At 34.4% G+C, this 15,104-nt stretch overlaps 3 protein-coding genes across 3 annotated transcripts; 2 read left to right on the forward strand and 1 right to left on the reverse strand.

The window, feature by feature from the left end:
• Positions 1-208: 208 nt before the first annotated feature.
• Positions 209-4,099, reverse strand: LOC122597419 (SNF2 domain-containing protein CLASSY 3-like). Its single transcript, XM_043770016.1, has 5 exons — positions 3,871-4,099; positions 3,403-3,690; positions 2,492-3,354; positions 2,103-2,255; positions 209-2,008 (listed from the first exon to the last, which is right to left on the reverse strand). The coding sequence occupies exons 1-5, from the start codon at positions 4,097-4,099 to the stop codon at positions 209-211; spliced, it is 3,333 nt and encodes a 1,110-aa protein (XP_043625951.1).
• A 3,509-nt stretch (positions 4,100-7,608) lies between these two features.
• Positions 7,609-8,685, forward strand: LOC122597420 (putative B3 domain-containing protein REM15). The gene is made up of 3 exons (XM_043770017.1): positions 7,609-7,677; positions 7,774-8,190; positions 8,335-8,685. The coding sequence occupies exons 1-3, from the start codon at positions 7,609-7,611 to the stop codon at positions 8,683-8,685; spliced, it is 837 nt and encodes a 278-aa protein (XP_043625952.1).
• A 2,304-nt stretch (positions 8,686-10,989) lies between these two features.
• On the forward strand, positions 10,990-12,053 carry LOC122597421 (putative B3 domain-containing protein Os04g0346900). The gene is made up of 3 exons (XM_043770018.1): positions 10,990-11,055; positions 11,167-11,532; positions 11,658-12,053. Exons 1-3 carry the CDS (start codon positions 10,990-10,992, stop codon positions 12,051-12,053), a joined length of 828 nt encoding a protein of 275 aa, XP_043625953.1.
• The last annotated feature ends 3,051 nt before the right edge of the window (positions 12,054-15,104 follow it).

The raw sequence follows: 15,104 nt of genomic DNA on the forward strand, positions 1-15,104 counted from the left end.
ATCATGACAAGAATATGAAATAATTCAGCTAGAGCACTTGTTCTCAAAACAGAATATATAACTAAAAACCATATATAGAAGCTAATGATATTGTACCTGAGCAGTCTACAAAATCAACCAAAAGCGTCGAAGAGATCTTCTGCTTCTTTGGGTTGGTAAATCACCTTTTCGAACATGCCCCTTAGCTTTTCATGTTGTACCATCTCTTCTAAAATCCGATCTTCATAAACTGTAGATGATGTGATATTTTAGGCTGACCCGAACCGTCTTCTTTGTTCTTGGAGGAAAAGACCAATTCTGACAAATGACTCTTCTTAACCTGCCTAATATATTTATCACCCTCCATTGATCCTGTTACAAGATGGTAAATATAAACAACTTTCTTTTGACCTAGTCTGTATGCCCGGCTTATAGCTTGTCTCTCCACAGACGGATTCCATTGAACATCGAGCAACACAACTCTTGATGCGCCTACCAAATTAATCCCTTCGGAACATGCCTTAATAGATGCAAGAAGTAACTTAACTTCACTTTTAGGATCGTTAAGTGTACTAATTGAGTTTTGTCTACGCTTCTCTTCTTGTTGTCCATCCATGTACAAGAAATCCCTTCCTTCAACCCAGCTGAAGTTAGTTTTGAAAAGTTTCTTTAAAAATTTCAATGGCTTGATGAACTGACAAAAGACTAAAACCTTCTCATTTAGTGCTTCACTGAGCTTAATAAGTTCCATCAAGAAATTAGTCTTAACTCCAGCATTAGGGTTGTTTTTTGACGCTTTAAGCATTTTAAATAAACGACCCTTGTTAGCAACAGAGTTTGTGGGGAGCAGTGAAGGATGAATGGATACTAATGATCTAACATGGTCCATATCTAGATTCGATTTTCCCACAAACATCTTTCCAAGAAGTATTTGCTGCATTTCAGTGGGCTTTAAAACAACCAGAGCATCCCTTAAACCGGGAAGCGTTTCTTGAAGAATTGTTCCCTTATGCACATGGACAAAAGGGTCAACCATGGCTTTAATTTCATGGATTTTCGGTTGACTCCTTTTGAAAGAATTACTTGTGATAGAATAATCCCATTGCCCTCTTGCCTTCTTTTTGCCAGACCTGTGATTCCTTCTTAAAGTCGACGACAACCCAAAGAACGACAGTAGTAAGGGATTTACCAAGCAGAGGGTATTATACAACTCATCGAAATTGTTCTGGAAGGGAGTTCCAGACAGAATGATTCTCCTATTTGTGTTTCCGTTTAGCAACGCCTTCCACATAAGACTTTCATCATTCCGGGGAGTGTGCCCTTCATCAAGTACTAAAAGACTAGGAACTTGAAGCAGAATTTCCTTCATCTCACTGCTCGACGGCACTTTTTTTCTCTTCCGGCCATCTTCATCACCAGCTAGGATTTCAAACAATCTATACGTGATCCCCAAAACGCTTGATTTTCTATTCCAGGAATATAACTTCAACAAACGGTTACAATGTATACTTCTTACATTCCCAAATCGTTTTACAACATTTAACGCCACTGCATCTTCCTGTCCAGAACATTCGTTACTGTTCAAGTTATAAAACGGAAAATCAACATTCCATTTTTTAAATTCTTCTTCCCAAGTGAGCAGCATAGAACGAGGAGCGACAATCACTGGCCTCGCATCCGGATACATTTTCAAAAACGCCTGGAGAAAAACGATTGTGAGCCGGCTTTTTCCAGTTCCAGGGGCATGGTTGATTATGCATCCACTTCCACCAACAGGAAGACGTTTTTCCAACTTATCAATGTAGGTACCACCAGCTATTTTTTTCCAAATGAACTCAAAACCCTCGCGTTGATGTGGATACATGGATTCTTTAACCCCGGGAACCAAGTCCCAAACTGTCCCTTTATCGCCATACTTAGTCCCTCTGGCATCACTGCAGTTAGCGGCTGGAAGGTCAGAAAACTTCATGCCGTCCTCTGTTCTATCATCATATCTATGCCTGCCAAACCCGCCCGTCCCATTTTTACTCTGCATATAAAACCAAATGACCATCGATATTATTTAAAATTTGGAAGCTAATTATATAATACAGTACTCAATAAGACAAGTTAAGAAGACTTACCAGAGGAGGTAAAATATCTCTTATTTCCATCTCAACATAAGAGCAACATCTACAGATAATCCCAAACTCTTCATTAAGAGTTAGTCGATGTTTTCCTTCGCGACAAGAGGTCCTTGTTTTATCCACTCCTTTGTCGTCATCAGCACAATTAACCTGTACATATCGTGAAGTTAAACAACTCATAATTAATTAACTTTTTTGCACTTTAAAAGTCACATTCTCAATCGTGACAGAAAAACCAAACTCACTTGATTACCAGTTACGAACATGAACAATTATCAGAATTTTTAATCGTACAAGCAACTATAAAGAATAACATATGACACAATGCAGGACTAAATCACAGATTGATGTATCTTAAGTACGTACAGATGATGAATAGTACTTACCGCAGTAGTGCTAGAGCATCCCATTTCTAAATACTGTAAGTTCACGTTCATTTCCTCGAAAAGCTTATCCACTGCAACCTCACTTTCTGGCTTTATTATATCTTCCTCGTCGAGTTTAATTCTAAACGTATGTGACCGAACAAATTTCTTAACAGGGGTTTCTTTTAGAGGACTACTGCAGTCTAGAGCTGGTTCCTCTTTAGAAATCATATAACTTCTGAGCAGCTTATCTCCACCATCCCCATCCTCTCTTAAAGTATCTGTGAGAATCTTAGACACATCAAATTCATTTCCAAACCGATGATCATACTTTCTAATAGTGGCCGTCGTCCCTGCAGCCTTTTGGTTGCCCATTTCATCAACTGATGGCACAAAAGCATCAGTGTCGTCAGTCCTCCTTCTCTTTAAAGCACCCTCCTCCTTAGCTTTCCCTAAAATATCAATCCCACCATCATGCTTCTTTTTACGAACCCCGGGCTCAAAAACAATAGTACCATTCTTGTTCTTCGTCCCTTCATTATTATCATAATCGCTATCTTCATCATCCGTGGCGCTCCCATCTTCATCATTATCACTCGAAGAGCTCAAGCTAGCAATTGTGACATCATCATCATCCTCAGTTGGCTCCATGTCCTTTCCAACGCTATTATTCTCTTCATGTGACTCCGTCTTCTGATGAGAATTATCCTCTTTTTCGTCATCAGACAACTTAAACGTCTGTGAACCGTCACCATCCTCATCTACCCAAATCGAGTCCAGCTCCACAACTGGACTCACCTTCACCTCATTGCTTTCCACACGAGAACAATGCGACAGATCATAATTATCCAAACATGATACATTATCGCCCAAGTACAATACACCTTCATCATCATCATCATCATCATCATCATCATCATCATCATCATCACTTTCGACATCAATCTCACAGCCACTGAAACCTACATCAGCATCTTTCTTGCCGTCCCTCCCACAACTCTTTGTCAAATGAGCATCATTTGTCCTCAAACACTTACCAACACCTTTCAAAGTTTCCCTCAACCCCTTTTTCCCACTTGAACAATCCCTATTCGCCGCGGCACCAGAATCCTTAACGAACTTTTTTTTGCCTTTAGCACTTACAAAAACCCGTTCCACATCAGACTGAATTTGTTTCCTCTCACACTTCTTACTGATCAACTTCACATCATCATCATCATCTTCGTCATCATCATCATCATCATCGTCAACTACAAATTCCTTATCATCATCATCATCATCATCATCATCATCATCATCATCATAATCATCGTCATCATCATCATCCTCATCCTCCTCCTCCTCATCATCATCATTCTCTGAATCATCAATAAACTGATCAACTAGCTTCACATTCTTACCCTTGTTCGAAACTTTCCCCAAATTTGTCTCCGTCTTACGAAAAAAACCATCAGTTTCAATTTTCACCTTTTTTAAGCCCAGCTCACTTGATTTCCCAGTCTTGTCCTCCTCCCTATTTCCTTCATCTTTGCGAACCCTCTTATAACCCTTTTTCTCATTATACTCCAAGTAAAATTTATCAAAACAAGACCGTGTTCGCTTATACAATGTAGTCTTTGAGAAATCCATCACTTAGCCAATTAAATATATAATGTAATAATCAGTTCACAATATATAATCAGTTAAAAAAAAAAAATCACAACGCGAAGTAACTAGTCTATTTCAAATCAGTTTTACTTTTGAACTCATAAGAAATTATGCAATTAACCAGCAGATAACATTACCTGTACATAATTTCTGACTGGGGAGGTATAGTTGATGGTTAATTTTTACCCTCTCTAGCTAGCTATATATCAAGATCAAGTTGCTGTAAAAATTAAGACTCAATAAGGATCATTTATCTTCATGACCATTGTGTTAGTTGTATTTATTCATATATCTCTCATGCATTTTCTTTCATCACAATTCACCACTATCCAAAATCAGAAACTGATATTAATAATGTAGCTGATAAAATTAAAGTTTAATAATACTCATGCGTGTACCAGTAATAATAAAATACTAGAAACACAAAAATAAACACTCCTGCTATATATGGGTCGTTTTACTTTTTCAATTCATTCGATGCTTTTCTTTCTTTATTACACCTTCTTTTACATACTTAATTACTTATGAATGACCTTGTCTATACATATATAGGAATAGGAAATAGATAATGATGGTTAACAATAATTTATACGGAGTACGTAATAAACTAACATGATGTAGTAATTCGATCAATTTGATTAATGAGAATGATACTAATAATAAAAAAACTAACATGCATGATATATATAATTATTAGCATTATCATCAATACAAGAAAAAATGTTTTTTGCGATGATTTTTTTTGCACGACACCCTGTCGTCACAATTAACATTGCAAAGAAGTAATTGCGACGACTTCTTAATTTCGTACTATTTTTTAAAAAAAAACGTACGTTTTTTCTTTTCTTGTGGTGCCTTGACCTGTAATTTCGTATATAAGGCCGTCCCTGCCTTTTTAATTTGTTGCCCATTTCGTCAACTGATTGTCCATTTAGTAATTATTATTATAAGACATTAATAAGAAATTAATTACTATAAGACATTAATAATAAGTAATACAATAATGGTGGCTAGAAAACGGTAATGATGGCTAGTTGTTATAAGTTTGCATAGTTTGGGACAGTGGGATTTTGCGTAATTGCATGTGAAGTCCCAGTTCACACAGGTTTCCTTATTTGATGTATCATCGATCTATCTCATTATTTACATTTTTGAAAGGTTTGGATTTTAGGATAGTCTGAGTTGTTTTTGATTGAGACTTAATCAACATGGGACTAACACATGCACAATTAACATGGAAAATATATATAACAATAATAATGGGTGACATAGCTTAATTTTAGTTTTCAAGTTTATTAGGCCTTTTCAAACAATGATTTCTCCTATATATTTTCTTCGTCGTCACCTCTTCCTTGCTTTTAAGAGAGCAATCGGTCTCAATCGTTTGACCGGTCTCTATTGTTCCAATTTTGTACTAGTGCTTTAATTAATCATCTACACAAGAATTTCCCATGCTTTCACTTTTTTTGTCTTTTCAAGTCAGTATTCTTTTTAAAAATCTTCATCAAAACTAACAATAATGTCTTTTCTAGTCTCAATGTCTATTATAAAACTTTCATTATAAAGTTAAAAGTTTTATAGTGTATTCTTCAAATTCATACCAATTATATTAACTTACGATCTTATATTGTAAGTGTAGTGTAAAATTAATGTGACCTATCGATTTTGTCTTTTCCACTATATGATTTGATATTTTGATTCAAACCTATAAACAAAGATAACGTATTAATTGTATAAGGGCAAGCTCGAAGCTTAGGTAATATACTGGTCCTAAAGATAAAAATATGCTAGAATATTTAATGTACGTATGATCTTTCCACAAGTTTCCACTCCAGCCTAAAACTAGCACGTACTTCTATTTTTGTGTAGAATAAAATTTATTTATTTATATTTTTGTGTAAAATAAATGATCAATTTCCATAAACCTAGAAAAGGGTCGGTCCTGAGTATTTCGCTCAGGGAGAAACCGTCAAAAGATGTCCATTTGTAACCTTGTAATTAATTAAGCATGACTATTTTTAAGGTATTTGAAACATAATCAAGCTAATCGACTGATCATCTCTATATAAATTAAATATCGGTTTTCTTAAAACCCATTTTGAAATATAGCTTATATGAAGCTAGGTATATAGTTTGTTATATTTTGAACGAGCATAATTAAAACGATAATTTATACTTGTATAATGGTTGTCTTTATCATATGCATTTTTTTTCAATATTGAAGCAGCCAATGACCAATTATTTTCTTTAACAAGATCTTGATTTTCGTTGTCATGCATTTTCTACTATATATAGTAGACATCAAGCACTTTATATATATAGTTATTGTTTGTTATCGATATTACTTCGTATTTGACTAATAATAAAATATGAGAAAAGCATTCGGTCAAGTTCTAAGATTTACAGGGTGGGTTATTTTAGAACCAATTTTAAATTAGAACTATTAGGACCAAATCTCAACCATTCATTTTTTTTTCTCTACTCAAATTTCAAATTCCGTTTTCCAGAATCCGGCGACGACAATGACATCTCCGGCAACATTTCTGGCGAGAATCAGTTCCGTTTACCGGTGGATACGGTATGGGCGTTGCCCTCATCCGTTCTAAAGGGGTTGTCAGCGAACGCATATAGGAATCGTATGTATTTGATGGGCGGCGATACAAGAGATGGTGGAGGTTTGATACGACACGGGCGTTGCCCTTGCTGTCAGCGCCAGCGCCGTGGCTAGGGTGATCGGAGATGGTGGTTGTCTCGCAGAAAAGAAGGAAGAGGAGGCGGTGGCCGGAGAGAAAGGAGGAGGGAGAAGAAAGGATACATGAGAAAAAAAATTAGTAGTTGAGATTTGAAAAAAGAAAACAAGATAAATAGTTGAGATTTAATCATAATGGTACTAAATTAAGATTGGTTATAAAATAACTTTTCCCAAGATTTACACATACCCCTTATCTATCTGTGATATACATCATAAAAAATGCAATTAGTTAGCATCTTAAAATATGAAACAATGAAATTCGAAAAGACAAACCATTTAATTACTGGTCCAATCTAATAATACAAGTTAGAATAAAGTTGCTAAAAATGTTAATTTGATTTTTTCGATGGACTGTAGAAAATATAGATAGTTTTGCAAACTGGCAAAAAAATAAAGGTAGTACTCATAGTAGTATTAATCTAACGGACCATATTCATCAACTGCATCCCCCACACCTTCTTTGTAACATTCCCATTTTCATCTTTTACTTTCAGTTCACAATTAATAACAACGATCTCTAGCGAAACAACACATATATTTCTCTTTCAATAACTTACTGTAATTCATATCTGAAGTTTGACTCCAAAGTCAACCTATCTCATCTCATCTTTCTTTCCCATTTAATTTCATACGAGCTAGTACTTAAAACAACATCAAGTTTCGCTCAGGCAAATATATTTAATTTCCAAATTCTAGCTAACTAATTTATACTCGTAAATATTGTTGTACTTAAATTCAAATGGCTCGTCGTCGACCACCACCTTCTCTGTTTTGGAAGACCTTGCTCGATCCATCTTCCGCTGAACTCGTAAGTAGTACATCATATCTTGTATGTCTTTTTTGATGATTTATTCAAGAATGTATAGTTTATTTATTGTTGACGAAATCTATTTCTATCTTGCAGGAAATACCATCTATCGCTTCAACGACGTACTTCAACAACAAAGTACCTAAGGATGACCCGATTACTTTATCGGCAAATGGAGGGTATTCATGGGAGGTTAAAGTTGAAAAAATTGGTGAAGGATTATGGTTTACTAACGGATGGAGGAATGTGGTTCAAGATGCCCAGTTTCGTCCCGGGGATATAGTCTTATTTAGGATAGTTGATGATCATCAATCTAGGATCAAAATGTCAGTCTATAGTTCACATGGATTGGAAAGGAGTTTGCCCCCAAATCACCGGGTCGAACCTGATGTTTTTGTTTTTAATGGTGACGATGACGACAACAAAGTAATTGTTTCTACTCTTAGTGAGGATGAAGGTGATGGTGATCCTTTCTTCGTAACAGTTGTATCTAAATCTCATAACACTATGTTGGTAAGCACTATATATGACAATTAATTAAGACGAGATATATTATTATAATTATTATTATTCTCATTAATTATTGTAACAAATTTTTGCAACTTAAAATTATGCTAATTAACCTTAATTTTTATGTGTTGCGCTAATTAAAACCAGCGGCTTCCAAGGGACTTTGTTCGCTTGGCGAAGATTGAAGATAAAAGGACCATAATGCTGAAGGGTATTGGGGGAAACGAATGGCGGATGGGCATCGGCTTGGATACAGGCAATGCGACAGTAAGGTACTTTTTATCAGCCGGGTGGCTTGATTTCAAGAGAAGTAATAACTTATCAAAAGGAGACGAATGTGTTTTCAAGTTCTTGAGAAGTGAAAACAAGATGTGCCTAGAAAAAGTCACCAAGAGGCCAATTAACCAGAATCCGACGACGCAACCACCAAAAAAGAATAGTGGTGGCGACAGTGTTGCGGCGGTGGCCAAGCTAGAGGCCACGCGGAAGGTCACTTAAGCAACAACATGGATCGGCACCGCAATGAAAGTATCATTTTAATTGTTTACCAACTAATGTACGTTGAATAATACATTTACTAGCTAGCTAGCTAGCTTTAATGGTAAGTGAGTTTAAATTAGGTTTGTGAGTTTTATCGTGTAATAATTAGTTAGTTGCTTTTTGTTGTTATGTGTCTATAGCTAGCTAGGTAGGTTAAGAATAACAAATGTGTTTATCTTTATGCAATAAGACGAATTGGTTCCATATTTATGTTCTAAAAACGTACGTGTTAGTATCTTATTTAGATGAAATTAATTATAACCATACTAATTTCACCAAAAGAATCATATATTGAGTAGCAGTGTTTTTGTGTGTGTGAGTGTTTCTTCACTTGTGATTTTATCACTGGTCAACACAAATTAAGTTTATCCATTATCATGCGCGAGGGAAAGGAAATAAAAATGGTACACCATAATATAATTCTTTACTTCTATATTTCTGATAGATATAATTATTATAGTTTTGTTTGTGTTAAAAAGAGGAAAAGACAAAAAAAAGTTTGAATGGTTAAAAAAAGGAAGTTTTTTGAAAATTGTTCACACTTCACATCAGTTCATTATCATAGTCATTACTGTATTACATTTTATTGATAGCATATATTCAATTCACTTTGCTAAAATCATCCCATGAAAAAGCTATACCAAAACATACCTCAGCTCTTTCCTTTTAGATAAAATGTCTATTCAAAGATTTAAAGAGATAAATGAGGATATTATGGTAGTAGAGCTCGATATCAAATTAAAGGAAGTAGCTAATAATAATTATCAAGATACATGAAGTAGCTAATTAATATTGTAATGAATTTTTCAAAAAAGTTACATGAAGTACATTAATCTAGCTAGTAGTCAGATGGTCATTAATTTGTTTATGTATATATATGAGAGGTAAAAAAGAAAAGAAAAGAATCAGCCACACAACCTGCAACATCTGATCTCCATGGTCTTAACATACAACATTACTAACGGGACTAAATTGTAATTAACATACAACAGATGGGGGAGAGAGTGGTTACCCATCCTCTCCCAACACTAACCAATCAAATTCTTACACCTTAATTTTCCCCATCTTCCTCCATCTTCACCAAATCATTGCGCCACTTTCCCTCATCTCCACCTCATCATTTCTTTTTCATTTATTTTTAATACTATATACTTTTAAAAACTATACAGACTAAAACTTATATATATATATCCAATTAATAATATAAAAAAAGATATATGTGAACTTTATATAGTCCAGGGACTAAATTGTAATTAATAGATAAATTGTGCAGGGGCTGAATTGCAATTACTAATAATTAAAATATTATAAAAATTGCACAGATCGTCTTCTCCATTTCATATGTATACATACATATTATACATATATATGGCCATATGGGTTCAGATTGAATAAAAAAAAATTCCTCAACCATCCAATCAGCTTCTCCCTCTATCTTCCCTCCTTTCTCACTCTCTCTTCCCCCTTCGGGGTTCTACCCCATTTCTTCTTCTCTCTCCTGCGATGAACCGCCGGCGGCGGTGTTACCGCGCGGACCCGCGACCACTTCCCCTGCATCCACTCCCTCCCCCTAATGAACCATATATATATAGAGATCTCCCATATATACTATCAATATAAACTATTTGTGATGACTCAACATTTTAAGAGTCAGATGTACGTCATACCCATATGACTTTGACCCAAACTTCTCAATGACCAACAACAATAATACAAGAGTCCCATTAACAAAAGTATAAGTTAATTTCAAATAACCCGCGTGATGGGTACTATACCGGCGCTGATGAGTTAATTGAAATGCATATACCCAAAAAAAAAAAAAATCATTTCTAACTTACAAAATCTTATGTATACATTGTTTAGTGTAAAATGTGACCTATCGTTTTTTAAAAGTAATTATACGTATCAAGTAGAAGGGCAGACATGAACTTAAAGTAACACTACATGGTCCTAAAGAAAAAAATAATAATTGATAGGATATTTAATGTATGTTCATCTCTACAAACTTTCCACTCAAGCTTTTCTATTTTTGTGTAGAAGATGATCAATGATCAGTTTTGCATAAAATTAAAAAAAAAAAAAAAATTCTTCATCTTAAAACATCATGTGGTTGAGTGTTTAAGTGCCCAAAACAGATTGAACTAACGCCTTATAATTAAAACGTTTACTTATTTTCAACAAAAGCTAAGCCTTAAGATCAGTTTTGGTGAAATTCGTATAGTTTCCAGATTCTAGCTAAATAATTGTTGTACGAAATTTCAAATGGCTCATCGTCGGCCGCCTTCTCTGTTTTGGATCACCCTGCTCGATCCATCGTCTGCTGAACTAGTAAGTAGTACATCATATCTTCGATCTCACTCATTAATTCTCCGCCAATATATATATATATTTCTTCTTTAATTTGTTACTTTTTCATGAATTTATTTTCCTATTTTGCAGAGAATCCCATCTACGGCTGCCACCAAGTACTTCAATAACGAAGTACCTAAGGACCCGATTACTTTATCGGCAAATGGAGGCTATTCATGGGAGATTAAAGTCGAAAAATTTGGTGAAGGTTTATGGTTTGCAAACGGATGGATGAATGTGGTTCAAGATGCCCAGTTTCATTTTGGGGAGATGCTTTTGTTTAAGATAGTTGATCATCCATGTATAGGTAGCATCAAAATGTCAGTGTATAGTTCAAATGGATGTGAAAGAAGCTTGCAATTGCCCCCGGTTGAAGCTGATGTTCTTGTTCTTGATGATGATGATGATGATCCTTTTTTCATATCAGTTATTTCTAGATCCCATAACACTATGCTGGTAATTAATTAAGCTAGCTTTATCACAATTAATTAATACAAAAAATATATTCTAGATCATTAACAAGTTTTTGTCACTTAAACTAGCTAATGCTGTAATCTTTACATGTGTTGCTAAAAAAACAGCGGCTTCCAAGGGATTTTGTTCGTTTGGCGAAAATAGAAGATAAAGAGACCGTAATACTCAAGGGTTTAGGAGGACACGAATGGCTGATGGGCGTGGGGTTGGATAGAGGCAATCCGACAGCAAGGTACTTTTTATCGTCCGGGTGGCTTGATTTCAAGAGAAGTAATAACTTATCAGAAGGCGATACATGTGTTTTCAAGTTCTTAAGAAGTGAAAACAAGATGTGGCTACAAAAAGTCACCAAGAGGCCATTTAGCCAGAATCCGACCACGACGCAAACACCAAAGAATAACAGGGGAGGCAGCAGTGTTGTGAAGCAACAAGCAGATGTGGCGGTGGCCAAGAGGCCGCGCGGAAGGCCACGTAAGCAACAACATGGAACGGCGCCACCTTGATCGATGAAAGTATCATTTTAATTCTGATTTTGAATAAAATACTTTTACTAGCTAGTTCTCTAGGTTATCTAGGTTAATTAGCTTGAATGGTAAGTGATGAGTTTGTTTACTAATTAGGTGTGTGAGTTTTATCCATTAATAAGTAATTAGTTGTTTTTCTTTATTTACCGTGTCTAGGCAAGTTAAGAATCAAGCTGTAACGAAGAATGTGTTTATTTCTATGCAAGACGAATTGTTTCCATATTTATGTTCTAAACGTGTAGTAAGGTTATTGTACATTTGTACAGGGTATATGTAATAATGTGCAGTGATTAATTTTTCATAATAATAAGTTTGTTCAGAGTCTAATTATTTAATACCAATTTTATAGAAGGGCAAATTACACTTTTAATCCTTTAACTTGGTATTTGTTTCTTTTATAGCCACTAAAATTCAAAACTTACAAATTCTATACTAAACTTGTCACTTTTTTATTTCGCTTTTGATCACCGCGTCAACTTCGTTAGTGTTTCTTCGTTAACTTGACCACATTTGTTATTTATTTATTTTATTTTTTTTTTCACTTTTCCTCCTTCCCATTATTCTATAATTAAAATTGACGATTGATCAAACTTCAGCGATGTAAATTGTACTTTATCTTACTTTTTCTATGTAAATACTTCATTCGTCCTATTTTAAATGTTATATTTTGATTTTTTCATAGTATTTAACTTTTAACCTTGACCGTAATTTTTTTTTTTTGTATTGTATAGTAGTTGGTGTAAACTATATCAATTAAAAGTATATCTAAAACTAAATCTATTTATATGTTTTATAACAAATTTATATAACACACACAAAAGTTTATACGGTTAAATTATAAGGCGTTATCGATTATTAAAAGAAAAAAAACCTAGAACAACGTTACTGTGGATAACCATTACAATATCTGGTTTAAACACAAATAAAAATATTTACGGTTAAAATAAACATAAAAATATTCAAAAAATTTAAACATAGTCACTAAAAGAAATCAACTTTTTAAATAAAATAATCTAACTTTTTACAAAAATATTTATTTCATCTAATCAAATTACTTTATAACCAATAGAGTAGCAAACTGTAAACATAAAAAAAAATGTTTCAAAACACAATAAATGAATATGTATTTTCACTAGTAGGTCAAAAACAATATTTAAGACTTGAAGTTGGGTCGATTATCATTTTTAATCATGGAATCAATAGCAACAACAATGGTACCCAATCTAGGCGAGCGCCCGGGTTTAAGGGAGGTATGATGTAAACTATCTTTTCGTTAGGTTTTTTTTTTCAAGTTTCTCTCTCTAGAGATCTAGATCTGAGAGATTCCGGCTTTCTTCTCAGGCGAAGCCGTCGAGATTATTTTTTTCAAGGGTAAAACCCTAGGTTGGAGGTCCTTAGGAAGCAGCCTCTCTACCTAGATTAGGGGTAAGGGCGGAAGGCTAATAATGGAGTCAATAGGAAGGATGAAAATTGAAAAAAAATAACGAATGTGGGCAAGTTAACGGAGAAAAGCTAACAAAATTGACGCAATGACCAAATGTGGAAAAAAAAAGTGGCAACCAAGAATTTGCATTTTTTGAAGTTTAGTGACTAAAAAAAACGTGTCAACTTTAAGGACTAAAAGTGTAATTTACGTCAAATAGAAAGAATCATATATTGAGTATTTGAGTAGTGACTGGAAATTTTTGTATTTAAATTTCAAACTTAATTGGTGTACATATTAAATTTTGTAGTTTACTTTCAGAAAATTCTAAGAGATTGGTACTTAGTACATAGACTACCACTTTATATGCATGTAGTAAAATATTAGTAACATCATTATCTATCTCCTATATATATATAGACAAGTTTTCAAACCTGAGAAAATGAGTGTTACACAAAGGCTTAATAAAGAAAGAAAAGAATCAAACTGAAAAGTAAAACCATATACAGCAGCAGCGTTTTAAAGTGTGTGTGTGTGTATGTCGTGATATATTACTGGTCCACAGAAAAAATTAAGTTACTCAATCATTATATTTTCGAGAGAGCGGAAGTTCACAATAAAATGACCCTTCAATCATTTTGATAGATAGATAGATATAATTTATATAGTTACGTTAGTGTTAAATTGACTAGCTAGATAGAGATCTGCAACTGATCCACATTGCTCACCAGATTTCATGGTCGATCAGCAACAGTTAATTAGCTAGAGAGTAGAGAGGAAGAAGAAACATGGATTCGTTGATCGGTTGTTTAACGATATGGATACTTATCACTTCCGCTCTCGTTGCCTCTACGACTAATCAAGAACGGGAGGTAATTTCTAGCTAGTTAATCGGTCTCTACTTTCTGTTATTTGGTCTTTGTAGGAAATTTTATAGCATTGATGAGTGAATACGATATTGCTAGATGAAATTAAAAAAAAAAGATTCATAAGAACTGATATATGTTTTTTGAAGTTTGTAATAGAACAGCTGGTATGTTTGACTTGAATTGGATCCATCGTACATAAGTTAAAACCTCGTTAAGGATTTTGTGAATGTTTGGCTATAGTTTGCTAGGAAGAATTTCTCACAAGATAAAGATATCAAAAATGGTTGAGATGGACTCGAATTTTGTAAAAAAAAAAAATTAAAGGAATAAAATAGTTACCCTAAAGTTATTGTCAAGTTGGTTGGCATCACTAATTGAAGGACAATGGCAACTAAAGGTGAGTTGCTATCATTATAGGTACAGTGAACTGCAGCAGCAGGCAAGGCTAATATATCACCTTCATTGTATCTATAAACCCTTTGGTGCGTGTCAAAAAACGGTTTACCACCCTTGGTTCCGAACATTGTGCTAAACAACGATTCTGGATAACCAGGAAGCACCGTTCCCTGAATTCCCTGACCTGTGGCATTTCATCAATTATTGTCATGTTAGTACTCATAACACAAATATATACAATACATACATATAAATGTACTTTTTTTTAAGTCTAACAAATCTTAGATTACAAAGCCCGGAACTCCACCGGGTTGACCAACAACAAATAAGCCCAGACCCAAT

The sequence above is a fragment of the Erigeron canadensis genome, chromosome 4 (genome assembly GCF_010389155.1).
Source record: "Erigeron canadensis isolate Cc75 chromosome 4, C_canadensis_v1, whole genome shotgun sequence".
Lineage (NCBI taxonomy): Eukaryota > Viridiplantae > Streptophyta > Magnoliopsida > Asterales > Asteraceae > Erigeron > Erigeron canadensis.

What these genes read in the sequence shown, in the direction of transcription:
- LOC122597419 (XM_043770016.1), bottom strand. Translation starts at nt 4,099, where the DNA reads ATGGATTTCTCAAAGACTACATTGTATAAGCGAACACGGTCTTGTTTT. An exon ending in GGGGAAAGTTTCGAACAAGG is followed by an intron (nt 3,691 to 3,870) that starts GTAAGAATGTGA and finishes ATGATGACGAAG; the next exon opens with ATGATGATGATGATGTGAAG. An exon ending in CTGTGAGATTGATGTCGAAA is followed by an intron (nt 3,355 to 3,402) that starts GTGATGATGATG and finishes ATGATGATGAAG; the next exon opens with GTGTATTGTACTTGGGCGAT.
- LOC122597420 (XM_043770017.1), top strand. Translation starts at nt 7,609, where the DNA reads ATGGCTCGTCGTCGACCACCACCTTCTCTGTTTTGGAAGACCTTGCTC. An exon ending in ATCCATCTTCCGCTGAACTC is followed by an intron (nt 7,678 to 7,773) that starts GTAAGTAGTACA and finishes TCTATCTTGCAG; the next exon opens with GAAATACCATCTATCGCTTC. An exon ending in AATCTCATAACACTATGTTG is followed by an intron (nt 8,191 to 8,334) that starts GTAAGCACTATA and finishes AATTAAAACCAG; the next exon opens with CGGCTTCCAAGGGACTTTGT.
- LOC122597421 (XM_043770018.1), top strand. Translation starts at nt 10,990, where the DNA reads ATGGCTCATCGTCGGCCGCCTTCTCTGTTTTGGATCACCCTGCTCGAT. An exon ending in ATCCATCGTCTGCTGAACTA is followed by an intron (nt 11,056 to 11,166) that starts GTAAGTAGTACA and finishes CCTATTTTGCAG; the next exon opens with AGAATCCCATCTACGGCTGC. An exon ending in GATCCCATAACACTATGCTG is followed by an intron (nt 11,533 to 11,657) that starts GTAATTAATTAA and finishes CTAAAAAAACAG; the next exon opens with CGGCTTCCAAGGGATTTTGT.